Source organism: Acomys russatus, chromosome 14 (genome assembly GCF_903995435.1).
Source record: "Acomys russatus chromosome 14, mAcoRus1.1, whole genome shotgun sequence".
NCBI lineage: Eukaryota > Metazoa > Chordata > Mammalia > Rodentia > Muridae > Acomys > Acomys russatus.
This window is the reverse complement of record NC_067150.1, coordinates 50,607,177-50,621,149: the sequence shown is the minus strand read 5'-3', so window position 1 is coordinate 50,621,149 and position 13,973 is coordinate 50,607,177. Positions and strand designations below refer to the sequence as shown.

Genomic DNA, 13,973 nt, shown 5'->3' with positions numbered 1-13,973 from the left:
TTAGACAAAAACTGCCACTGAGCCATATCGTCAGTCCTGTAAAATGTTCTGACGACAGAAATACATTAACCACCGTTTCTTTAAGTCTTAAATCTTATATATAGTACACTATACTTCATTCAACCATCACCTCTAAATTATTAGTCTTCAAAAATATTGCAAGTTATGATTAGAACAATATCTTTTATTAATTTTTCTTTGTTTTGAGGTCAGGTGTTACCTGTTTGTCTCAGGCTGTCCCAAATCCCTTCAATTCTCTTGCCTTAAGCCTCATATTGCTGGAATTATAGGTGTATATCATCATGCCTGGCTTTCTATTATTCTTAGCTAATTATTTTATAGTTATGGTAGTTAATCCAAGTATCTTAGCTTGCAGGCTAGTGTTTGAACATATAGTCAAGACTTGTCCTGAACTCTTGATCCTTCTACCTTTATTTCTCTAAGTTCTAGATTATAGACATATGCCATTATACCTAATTTTACAATGAACCTCTCGATTTACTAATTTATTATTATTGGTTTCTCTCCCTTCCCCCACACCCCAGGGTTTCACTATGTAGCCCTGGCTGCATAAAATGTTAGTTGCAGTCCTCTTCTCTTCCACCCCTCCCTGCCCCCCCTCCATTTGTTTGTTTCGTTTTTCCAGACAGGGCTTCTCTGTGTAATAGCCCTGGCTGTCCTGGAACTCACTTTGTAGACCAGGCTGACCTTGAACTCACAGAGATCCTCTTGCCTCTGCCTTCTAATGCTGAGATTAATAGATGTGTGCCACCATGCCCAACTCAAGATTATTTTTAAATTTTAAATATTTTTATATTACCTCCCACTCCCCCAAACCCCCACCAAACTTAAACCTTTTAATATTCATTCCTCCTTTCCTAAACAAATGCCTTTTCATTTTTAAAGACTCGTCTGTCTTGTACCTTTCATCTAAATAGAGTCAAACTGTGTTAGGCCTTTTGTCATTGGCTGTTTTCATTTAGCATGTTTTCGGGGTTCATTCATTTTGTAGCACCTATTCGAACTTTATTCCTTTTTGTGACTAAATATTCCATTATATTGTTGTTACACATGTATTTATTGATAAATGTCTGAGTTGTTTCTGTATTTTGGCTGTTATGCATGGTGTGACTGTAAGAATTTTGTAAGAATTCATCTTTTCTTTTCTATTCAGTAATATATGGTAGAAGTATAATGGCTGGGACATGTGATACGGTTTGAATGAGAGTAGTCCTCATGGACCTCAGTTGGTGGAACTTTTAGGAACGATTAGGAGGTTGTTGGAGGATGTGTGTTAGTTGGGTGGGCTTTGAGGTTTCAAAAATCTATGCCGTTTCCAGTTAGCTGTCTGTGTCTTGTGCTTATGATGCACATGTAACCCTTCCTGCTGCCATGCTTCCTTGCCATGATGGTTATGGACTCTAACCTAGAACTCCAAATTGAACGTTCATTTACATATTGCCTTGTTGTAATGTTTTGTCATAGCATTAGAACAGTAATCAAGACAGAACTCATGACGGCTGCATTTAATATTTTGAGGTAGTTGGTGCCTTGTTTTCCAGAGTTGTGATAGCTTTTCACATTTTCATCAAACAGTATATTGGAATGGGCTTCCAATTTTCCATCTCCATACTTGGTAATATTTTTTTAATTAGATCTCTCCTAGTTAGTATGTCATAGTCTGCTATTGTGGTTTGATTTATGCTTCCATAATAGCTAACATCTTTTGTGTTCAGTGGTGTATTTATCATTTATTCAAACTTGTTATTGTCTACCTCTGTAAACTTTGTATGCATTTCTATTAGGAAATCTGTGTTCAAAGTATATGCATGTCTCGATCTCATATGTATAAGTTAGTGGTAGGAGCTTTTTGGTTATTGTCAAATGGCATTTTAGCTACTATGAAAATTATGAACTAATAAAGCTTTAAGGCAATATGTAGTTTTACAGCTTTTCTTTTACTTTTAAAAAAATAACATTTATTTTTTGTTTTTTATTTTTATTACAGTATTTTACTGGCCTTGAATGTGGACATAAGTTTTGTATGCAGTGCTGGAGTGAATATTTAACTACCAAAATAATGGAGGAAGGCATGGGACAGGTAAATTGATTTTCACTTATGAAATTTACTTGTAGTTTTTAGGCACTTACATAAATACAGCCAGGTAAAAGTTTCAGGATTAAACATTTATCTAGATTAAAAGTCTTAAAAAAGAAAGAGAAGACAATGAGTTAGAATATAACATTCTAGTTAACAATCTAATCTAGGTAATGTTTTTCCTAGCAGGCGGGATCCCCTCTGATAATCTCTGTCAGGCTCATCCTGATAAAGAGCTCTGTCTGGCATTTTGCTTTTAACATTCCTGTTTTGTATTGAAAAAACTATTACCTTGAAGGGTAGTGACACTCAGACACTCAAAGACTTACTTGCTATGATAGAAAGGGAAAGGATTGAGATCCTACAAACAGGAATATGTCAACAGAACCTAGCAAAGTGCCAGGCAGTGCTAAGTGTCGTGTAAATGTTGCTGAATGAAGGCATAGTTTAAACTTCAATCTTTTTCAGACTATTTCGTGTCCTGCTCATGGTTGTGATATTTTAGTGGATGACAACACAGTTATGTAAGTATTTCTGATAGATTCTGCATGTCAAATGTTTTGTTGGTTAAGCCAAATTAACTTTGTTTTAGTACTTACTGAGAAGGTAAATTATTAAGATTCTGAAGAGACTTTTTGTTCCATACTCATTCCTTTCTGATACAAAAGGGACACTTGCAACTTGATAGTCACTTTTATGATAAATTTGGCAATATGTGATACTTAAAATTTTGATAAATCATGAAATTGTATAATGAGATAATGTTAATTGATGTCCTTTGGAAAACAGACTGAGACAGAATCAGGGAAGTTTGAAGGCTGGAAGTGCCCAGTTTGTGTGAGGTCCTGGCATTGATTTATCAGCACCCACAAAAAATAAGCAAAACTGGAAAGTAATAAAAAGGAATGTGGCTCGTTATGAAAATATGTATGCTGGATTAAAGAAAGGATAGACTCAGTACAGGTACATAATTTCTGAGAAAGGAGAAATTCAGCTGTGATGCCGCAGAGTACTCCTGATTTATTAGTCACTTACTGTACTGCTCAGGGATACATTATTCTCCACTGGAATGCTGCTACCTGCTTCAAAGGTGCATTACAGCTGGGGGTTGTAAACTAGGTTTTCCTACAGATGTTTCCCTTTGGAGGGAGGGAGGAAACTTGGAAAAAGAAGCATAGTGGGTTCCTGGCATTGTAACTGCTTAAATTATCTAATATTTATACATATTATGTATGGTAGGTTTAATTTGAGATAAAACCCTACTAGCTCAGTGAGCTAACTTTATTTTCTGAATTATATTGAAAATATCTATTTTCAAGCCTGATTCTACAACTAAGTCACTAGCTCTTTAGAAACTTTTTTTTGGGGGGTGGGGGCATTCTACCTAACTAGTCTACCTTTCTCTTGAGCTCCTCCAAATCCAAGAGGGCCCTTAGCTCTCTTTTCTAGAATTCTCTTCTACCTGTGTCCTGGAAGCTGCTTTTCTGTTGTTCCTACAAATCCAGAGAGAGGATCTCTATTTTTACCCAGAGCTGCTTCCTTTAAGGCTCTTCAAAGCCAAAAGGGAGAGGGAACACTATCAAAGGTTGCTTATGAAAGAAGTCTCTAGCTCCTCCCCTACACCCTTGGCAGGCTGAACCATGTCACCTTGTGGGGTGTGAGAGCGTCTCCAGGGCAAGCCCATAAAGGCCAAACTTTCCCGTAGGATAGCTCGAGGCTGCCTGGCTTTCTTTGCATTGGAATTTTGCTTTCTTGTTTTGTATTGAAAAAACTGTTACTTTGAAGTCAAAGACCACAGTCAAAAGACCACAGGACCTCTCTCTCCAAAGCAGCTTGCCTTAAACTGGGCAGGAACTTCCCATTCTTTAGCACCATCATCTATGGAGGATTTAGGGGCGTGCCCACACTTCATCTATGGAGGATTTAGGGGCGTACCCACACTTCATCTCTCTGGACATACCCAATTTCATCTGGCAAATGTCATGTCTATTTATACTTTTATATTTTGCTAACAAGTAGGTCTTCTATGTACAATAATCAAATATCCTGTAACATGGTATAAACCCCAGGATGCTTAGCATTGAGGTCTTGAATGATCCATAAACAAATGATATAATTAGTTTTAGGTAATTGTCTAAACAGAAAGTTTTATCTGTGATTAAAAATTAATAACCTCTGCATTTTAAAAAGCAAATTTAACCTAATTAAGCTAAATTAACCTGACCAGCACAGCTTCTAAAGCTTACATATTCCACTTAGGACAGTTTTGGGGGGGGGGAGAGAGAAAGAGTGTGTGTGTGTGTGTGTGTGTGTATACACACCACAATGCATGCATATAGAGACCAGAGGATAACCTACGTCAGTACGTTTTCTTCTTCAACTAAGTGGGTCCCAGAGGTCACACTCAGGTTGTTAGGCTTGTTTGAAAATGCTCTTTCTTAACTTCCTGCTAGTCTCCATTCTGTTCGTTCATTCTTTGTTTTTTCTTAATTTCTTTCTTCTTTTTGAGACAGGGTTTCTCTGTATAGTCTCTCAGAGATCCACCTGCCTCTGCCTTCAAAGTGCTGTAATTAAAGGCAGCACTACCACCACCCAGCTTTGTTCCTGCCTTCTTAATTTCAGTCTTATTTGGTTTATTTGCAACATATTTACTACTGTTGCTAGCTCTGCACTAATCTTGTTTGGCTTGGAGTTTATCCTGTTTCCATTACTGTTTAAGTTACTAAAAATAAATCAGCTGCCAGCACTGTTGCACTTACCTTTATCATATTACCTGTTCATTCTTGTCCATTGTGGTCTGTCTGTCTGTCTGTCTTGTTTGTTTTTGGTTTTTTTGAAACAAGGTTTCTCTGTGTAACCTTGGCTGTCCTCGACTCACTATGTAGACCAGGCTGGCCTCGAACTCACAGCGATCCACCTGCCTGCCTCACAAGTGCAGGGATTGAAGGCGTGCACCACCACGCCTGGCTGTCCATTGTATTCTTAAATGTGTTAGTTTCATTCCCCCATCTAGTGCCTATATCCTTTGATTCATTCCAGAAATTACTGGTAATTTCTTTAGTTTCATCCATAGAATGCCATTCCCCAAAACGTTTACAATAATAGGTGTAACATAAAAGTTTAAGTGTTAATGTATATGATAATCAGTACTAAAAGGAAAAATTATACCTTATGACTAGAAATAACAGCAGGGAGGTGGTGGCACATGCCTTTAATCCCATCACTTCTTTTTTTTTTTTTTTTGAGACAGGGTTTCTCTGTGTAGCCTTGGCTGTCCTGGACTCGCTTTGTAGACCAGGCTGGCCTCAAACTCAAAGCGGATCCACCTGCCTCTGCCTCCCGAGTGCTGGGATTAAAGGCCTGCACCACCACACCCATCTTATTATAGTAATTTATATAAAGGTTTTCCTCCAAATTGAAACCAGGAATCCCACTTCTGTGCCTATACTTACTAAAGGGAAGAAAATTAGCATCTCAAAAAGATATGTGGATGAGAGATATCCCATGTTCATTGAAAGATTAGTGCCGCACACCTTTAACCCCAGCACTCGGAAGGCAGAGGCAGGCGGATCTCTGTGAGTTCAACGACAGCCTGGTATACAGAGTCCAGGACAGCCAGGGTCACACAGAGGAACCCTGTCTTGATAAACCGCCCCCCTCCCCCCAAATTGTCTGCCATGTAAGCATAAGGACATGATTCCTATAACATACCTGGAAAAAAAGAAAAGTTACAAAGCGAATGTCACTGGAGGAACAGCACCTGAGTGTGTCCTATAACCTACGTGTGCACATGCAGTAGTATGCGTATAGCTTGCCTACTCCCCAAAGGTAATATACCTATGTAATGAGCAGGCAGGGCCATTGTGAAAAGATACTTAAATTTCACATAAAACTCATGCAGTATAAATTAAATTTTGATTCTCCAACTTAAAGTTTTTGGTTTTTTGTTGTTTTGGTTTTGGTTTTTTTTAGTATTTCAGATTGGATAAAGATGATAAAATTATGGTAATATCTAAATTAATGAGAATAAAGTACCAGAGGGGTGATAAATTGTTACAGCATTTATGGATTGATGCTTGACATTTTCCAAAATGCTTGTGTTCTTGGACTTTCTTTTAGTAATTTTAGCACTTGGAATATGTTATTGCACTATTTCTGTTGTTAGCTAGTAATTTAACAGTTTTGTCTTTAGCTTACAGCAGTTTCACTCTGACTTGTTTGGGTCTGGGTCTGTCTGTCTGTCTGTCCTGTGTACAGATTTTTGAACTCTAGATTCAGAAGTTAATAGTTTTCATAAAATTTGAGAACTTTTTGCTTATTTCATGGGGTAGGGGTGAGGCAGGGTATCACTGTGTAAGCCTAGCTGGCCTTGAATTCACATTGACTGTGTCTCTTGTCTTGCCAGTGTTGGTTCTTGTGTTCCTAGTGGGTGCTCTCAGAGTCTAGAGGAGGGTTATCAGGCCTTCCTGGAGCTGGTGTTGCCTGTGGTTGTGAACTAACTAATGTGGGTTCTGGCAGCAGAACTTGGCTCCTCTGAAAGAGCAGCTGGTGCATGTAGCTGCTGAGTTTCCCTCTAGCTTGATATGTAGCTGGGGAAATCCTTGAACTCCTCATATTATTAGCTCTACCATCCAAATGCTGGGACTACAGATACCCGGATGACTGTGCTTAGCTAGTCCATTCTTTCTTAAAGCACCTCCTCCTCTTTGTATATATTTGTATGGGAACATACATTTATTATGCACGCATGGTTTTGAGGATGTGTGTAGAGATCCAAGCCTGACGTTGGGAGTCTTCCTCTCTCAGTTGAACCTTTGCTTCAGCTAGCCTAGCTGGCCAGCTTTCTCCAAGGATCCCTGTTCCTGAATTATTTATTAGTACTAGAATTATAAGTGGCCTACCTTTATTTATGTGGGTGCTGGGGATCTAGACTCCAGTATACACACTTTTATGGCAAGCCCTTTGCCCACTGAGCCGATGATGATGATGATGCCCTTTTTGATCATATACTAACCCCATTTACTCATTGATTTCTCTCCCCACCCCACCCCACCCCCAATTTCTTGGAGGATCTGCTTTTTTTCATTTGTACATTTTCTTCTTACTTTCCAAACACTCAAAAAAGAGTTTTACTGATACGTCTTTGGGTAAATAGATTTTAAGTTCTTTTTATTTATTTGTGTTTATTTTTATGTGTTGTGCTTTTTTGCCATCTTATGTCTATTCAATCTTTTCAGTCAAGATTTTATTTCAATTATGCATTTTTTTTGTTTTTGTTTTTCATGGCTGGGGAAATGAAATTACACTTTTCAGCTATACAATTTTTAGCTTGGTTTGGTAGTTTTCTGTAGATTTTATTTATTGAGAGGCTTTGCTGATTTCATTATTAAAAACTTAATATATATTATATATATATATATGTATATATATAATATATATTAGCTTCTTTAAAAGTTTTCCTAACTCAGCCGGGCGTGGTGGCGCACGCCTTTAATCCCAGCACTCGGGAGGCAGAGGCAGGCAGATTGCTGTGAGTTCGAGGCCAGCCTGGTCTACAAAGTGAGTCCAGGACAGCCAAGGCTACACAGAGAAACCCTGTCTCAAAAAACCAAAAAGAAAAAAAAAAAACAAACCAAAAAAGAAAAAAAGTTTTCCTAACTCAAAGACCTATGCTGTCACCGAGAGTTCTGTTGATTGCTTTCCCTCAAATGTGGCTCATATTTTGCTCTCCTCTTTATTAACTAGCATAATCTTTTTGTTTGTTTGTTTTTTGGTATCTAACATAATCTTTAGTTGAAAATGGAACCTTTTTTACATAGTAAATTGTGTTGTTTTCTATACTGGCCTGTTTCCATTCCTACCTTGGTCCCTTCTGTTTTGTTGTTTGTTTTTTTAAGATTGATTTATATTTATTTATTTTGTATACAGCGTTCTGCTTGCATGTACACCTGCCCGCCAGAAGAGGGCATCAGATCTCATTGTAGATGGCTGCAAGCCACCATGTAGTTGCTGGGGATTAAACTCAGGACCTCTGGAAGAGGAGACAGTGCCCTTAACCTCTGAGCCATCTCTCCAGCTCCCCTGTTGTTTGTTTTTAACCTCCTGAAGTGTTTAGATGCTAATAGTTCTGTTTAGAATTCTCATTTTTAAAATCTGCCTTCCTATGGATCATTCTTTATCCATATAGCTCTTCTAGTAATCTGGAATAAAAGAAAGCTTATATCTATATATTGTAAAGTGCTCTGAAGTCCAGCTGTTTGGTCCCTTAATTAACTAACCAGTTTTAATGATGTTACCTGGGATTGTGGTGGATTTGAGTGTACCCTCCCCCAAAGAGGGAAAGATTTAGTTTTATGTCTGTATTTTAGAAGCAGACAGACAAAATTTTTTCAATTAAACGATGTTCCATCAAATTTTTAGCAGTTCCTCTTAACTCTCTACTACTTAGTATGAGGAAACTGCCTTTATACCGTCCTTTAGTGGATTGGTAGGAAAAGTATACATGTCTGTGTCATTGCTCTTAACTGCCATAACTAAGACCTATTTTTGCCAAATTTTGAGTATCGTTTAAGTGGAATGATGTAGCATGCATTTTTAAAATTTTTTTAATATATTACTATTGTGTGCATGTGTATATGAGTTCAGTTGAGTGATAGCATACATGTGCCACTGAGCATATGTGAAAGCCAGAGAACAACTTTTGAGAGTAGTTCTAGTTCTTTCCTTTCATTTTGGGTACCAAGGGTCATCAGGCTTGCTCAGCTGAGCTGGCCTGTCTGTATTTGTGTGTCTGTGTATTCTATGGGGGCAGGGAGGGAGAGAGGAGAGAGAGTGTGAGTGAGAGTGTACATAAGATTATATTTTTTTCATAGGCATTGTATATATGTACATATTATTTTTATGTAAGTTTGATTATCTGGATAATCGATTGGCCAGTGTGTAGCACTTTAAAGAATGTTTCAATATGTCTTTTGGAAGACAACACTGATTTTCTTGGGTTATATAGGGACTAAAATATTAAAGTTCAGTAGATACTCCCAAATTATTTTCTGACGTGTTTGAGCTTATATACCTCACTAAATATGAGAGTTCTTGTCTTTTGGCCATTCTTGTGAGAATGTAGTTTTCTAGTAGATAATATCTATTTCCTAGTAGATAATCTAAAGCTTTCTTTCTACATTTATTATCATTTAGGTAGCTCTTTAATGGTTTTTTGTTTTGTTTTGTTTTTTTGGCTAAATTTATTTTTATTGTGCATACATAGGATGGCATGCATGTGGAGGTAAGAGAGCAGCTTGTGGGAGTTGGCTCTCTTCTTACATATAGGCCTTGGGGACCCTTTACCTACTGAGTCATCTCTCTAGCCTTCCATAGTCCTTTTAATGAAGTTCTCACTGCAATATTTCCATTCTTAAATTTGGTTTGGTCTATTAGTAACTTTGTTAAGAATTTTTAAAGTATTACAGCAATTTTTATTGTATATATTATACACACACACTAGTGTGGCTTGCCCTTTGTCTCTGAAAGATGACTTATTTTGATGAAGGTTTTCATTGTATCCTTAAACCTTTCGTTAATGCTGTGGTTGAGAATTCTTGTCTTTACAATAGAACAGAATGAACTTTGTTCTCTGCCAAGAACCATATAAAACTCTTCTGACTTTGATAGTTGTAAGTAGGAAGCTTAGCATAGAAATAGTAGTATACCTTCTCTTTTACAGTGTAAAGAGCTCAAGGGCACTAGCAAATAAATTCTTAGTTGCAATGTAAAAATGAAACAATTTGTCAAGTTTTGACAAATAATGCTAGAGTAAAAAATACATTGCCTACTGGTAAGCCCAAGTAACTTAAACTTTTAAAATGTTATGTAAATATATAGAAGTCAGAAGAGGCAAAGAAATGTTAGGCGAACTGCAAAAGGCAGACTTTGTAGGGAATGATGGGTCAGTACATGGTCTTTGTCCTTTGCTCAGTTTCTCTGACCACAGGTCTGTTTTGGACAGAGGCGTTAAAGGGTCAAAGAGAATTACTGTGACTATTGGGTTTTGGAAATCTTATTTTTTTGTGTGTGTCTGTGTCTTGGGAGGATGAGCAGGATTACTGAGTTTTGAGGTCTTTGGAGTATTTAGTGAGATCTTATTTCAAGAAAGGAAGAAAAGGGGGAAAGTAGAGAAAAGAGAGGTGATTGTATGTATATTTACAAAAAAAAATATGTGATGTTATTTAATTACTTGTATCTGTAATTTATATATCAAAGGGAAAAAGACTTTAAAGGAAAATGTTTATTGAAACTATGTTTTTTAACTGAGGTGCTTTATATGCATAGGTGCTATATTTAGTAGTTGTACTAGCTAGTTTTATATTAAATTGATACAACTAGAGACATCAGAGAGGAGGGAGCACTTACTGACAACATGCCTCCATAAGAAAGGCTTGTAGGCAAGCCTGTAGGGCTTTCTCTTAATTAGTGATTGATGATTTCGGAGGACCAGGCCATTGTGGGTGGGGTCACCACTGCCCTGGTGATTGTGAGTTGAACATGTCTTTAGCAAGCCAGTAAAGCAGCATGCCTCCATGGCCTCTTCATCAGTTCTTGCCTACATGTTCCTTCTCTGTTCAAGTTTAGCCCTAAATGCTTTCCATGGTGAACTGTTATAAAAGTGTAAGTGAAATAAACCTTCCCATGTTGCATTTGCTCATGGTGTTTAATCACGGCAAAGTCACTTGATTTCAAATCACAGTAGCATTCCAGAGTTTTACTGTGTAGCCTCGGACGCCCTGGACTCACTTAATAGACCAGGTTGCCCTCGAACTCAAAGATCCGCCTGCCTCTGCCTCCTAAGTGGTGGGATTACAGGTCTGCACCATTGCTCCCAGCTTGCATTCTTTTTGTTTGTTTTTTATTGTTGTTTTGTTAAAGCAGGTATGATTTAAACTCCAGTTAAATGACTCTAATGTTGTACTCCATGTGTATAGAAGGCATGCGGGAGAATCTGTTTTGACTACATGAGAGATGCCTTCCACCCAGAATTGGTCAAGTGACTTTACAACAAAAGGGATAGCAACTGGTATCCCTAAGATTAGCTTATTAATAGCTGGAACTTTAATTCATCTTAATAGTGCTATTCTTGACAGTATGAGGTCATTTTCTGTATCACAGAAAATAGTTTAGGTGGAAACTATTTCATTTTGTTCTTACAAGTAGTACATGCCAGATTTATAGATTACTTCCCAAACTATGATCAGCTATAATAAATAGTGTGTAATTTCATTCTCCATGGTTGTGGGGGAAGTGGGGACGGACTGCCTCTGACAGGAACTCTGGTGACCCTGATTTGATCACTTTGCCTTGGTAGAGAGGCCCAGCAGGCACACAGAGGAAGGGGAAGCAGGCTATCCAGATGAGACCTGATTAGGCTGTGGTCGTATGCTAGGAGAGGAGGTCCCCTTCTGTCAGGGGTCTAGGAGAGGGTAATAGGGCAGAAGAGGGAGGAAGGGTGGAAAGGGGAAGATACAATACAATGAATAAATTACAATAACAATTTAAAAAATAGTATGTAAAATCAGAAGCATTATGGATAATGGATGTATAAAATGTCTTTGAAACTAGAGCATTTGATTTAGAATTAGGTACTCTTATTAAACTGATCTCAAATACACAAGGCATTAGGCTTGCCATTTTAATGGGAGGAGTGTGTGTGTGTGTGTGTGTGTGTGTGTGTGTGTGTGTGTGTATAAAATTCCACTGGTGGAGTTGTTACCATCCCCTAGCGCCTGATTTTATTGTTGTTGTTGTTGTTGTTGTTTGATTGGTTTTTTTTTTTTTAAAGACAGTTTCGTTGTGCAATATAATAAGTTAAACTCAAAGGAAAACTCTCCTGTGTGAACCTCCAGAATGCTGCGATTATGTCAATTCTAAAATAGTTTTACCATTCCTTTTACATTCAACCATTCTCACATCTTCCAGTACTTTACCAAGCACTCATCTGGGTTCTATTTTTTGTGAGTGTTCTTGTCATATGCACAGTATGTCTGAGATTTTGTGGAGCACCCATTTTTAATTCCAAGTGTATATATCTAGAGGGGAAGTTGAAGAAGTCTGTGCTGGTGCTGTGTTTTTTACATGTTTAGGAGCTGCCAGATAGATTGTTAGACCTTGCCTTCAACATGAATATGAATACTTATCAAACACTTTTAATAGTTAAGTCAGTATGATGGATACAGGATTTTTGTTGTTTTGTTGTTGTTGTTGTTTTGGGTTTTCGAGACAAGGTTTCTCTGTGTGGCCTTGGCTGTCCTGGACTCGCTTTATAGACCAAAATATCTACTAAGACCACAACTTGCAGCCTTTAGACTGCAATGAGAACTTGGCAAGATAGAATATTTAGAATATATGATATGAGGAAGTTGTCTACCCAAGTCAGATTACGGAAACTTGGAAGTCATTGTTTAAACTAACAGATTGACTGATAGAAGATGTACATTTAATATTTTCAGTATAGGTAGTTTTATGCCATAGCATAAACAGTTTTTAAAGTTACATATTATTATACATGTGGTGAAACTTGGCTTAATAAACATAAACTTAATCAACTTCTTTTATTCTTGGTTTCAGGCGCCTGATCACAGATTCAAAAGTTAAATTAAAATATCAGCATTTAATAACAAATAGCTTTGTAGAGGTAAGTAGCTTGTTTTTCTTTTTTTAACTTTAGCTTTCAAAATTCTGTTTATTAATAAAAATACTAGCTAAGGTTTTTGTTGTGTTTTAGTTTGGTTTGATTTAGTTTGGTTTCTTGCAACAGGGTCTTGCCATGTAGCCTTGGCTGGCCATGTTATGTGGACCAGGGTGGCCTTTAACTTGTAGGAATCTGCCTACTTCTGCCTGCTACCATATTTGGAACACCTACTTTATTTATCTCTCTCGCTCTCTCTCTCTTTTTTTTTTTTTTTTTTTTTTTTTTTTTTAGCTGTGATATTAATCTTTTTTTCCCTTAAGATTTGTTTATTATGTATATAGTGTTTTGCCTACGTGTACTTTTGCACACCAGAAGAGGGCACCAGATCCCATTATATATGGTAGTGAGCCATATGTGGTTATTGGGAACTGAACCCAGTGCTCTTATCCTCTGAGCCATCTCTCCAGCCCTTTTTAGTAGTATTTTTCTTTACTGTTCTTTATTCCTAGCAAAGAATTACACTATGTTATTGAACATGTCATAATCATGTTGGGTGCTCTGACTTCATTAGTTCTCTAATTGTCTTATGATTCATTGCAAATGAAAAATACTATAGCTGCTGGGCTGGAGAGATGGTTTAGTGATTAAGAGCCCTGGCTTCTCTTCAGGAAGACTCAGGTTCTATTCCCAGCCCCTACATGGCAGTTTACAACTTTTGTACTATAGTCCCATGGGGATGCAGTGCCCTCTTATGTCCTGTGTGGGCAGTAGTCACGGACACAGACATACATGCAGGCAAAACATGCCCCCTAAACACATATTTTTTTAATTATTCATTTTAAAGTTTTTTTTTTTTCTTCAAATTTATGCCTCATTTCTGTTTGCAAATAAAGATTTATTGGCAGGGAGTATGATGGAGCATGCCTTTAAAATCCCAGCATTCAGGAAGACAGTGGTAGGAGGATATCTGTGAGTTCCAGGACAGCCAGGGCCACAAAGAGAGGCCCTATCTCACAAAACAAACAAACAGGATTTATTGGAAAGTACCTATTGTACATTTGTTCTTACTGATTTTGTGCTATAATGGCAACTATACGGAGAACATTGTATCCAGGTTATAAAACAAAATTATTTACTCAGCTTTTATTGAAAATGTAAGCACCCATTATAGTAACATCAGTATAGCTTGGTATTTTA

The 13,973-nt window shown here is 37.5% G+C and overlaps 1 protein-coding gene across 2 annotated transcripts in view; it reads left to right on the top strand.

Annotated features, from left to right (window-relative positions):
* The window catches only part of Arih1 (ariadne RBR E3 ubiquitin protein ligase 1), an 82,937-nt gene that overhangs the window by 50,411 nt on the left and 18,553 nt on the right, over nt 1-13,973 (top strand). For both annotated transcript variants that reach the window (XM_051156581.1, XM_051156582.1), the window contains 3 exons: nt 2,009-2,101; nt 2,567-2,622; nt 12,713-12,779. In XM_051156581.1, the coding sequence (XP_051012538.1) occupies nt 2,009-2,101; nt 2,567-2,622; nt 12,713-12,779 (216 nt within the window). The remainder of the gene's footprint in view (nt 1-2,008; nt 2,102-2,566; nt 2,623-12,712; nt 12,780-13,973) is intronic.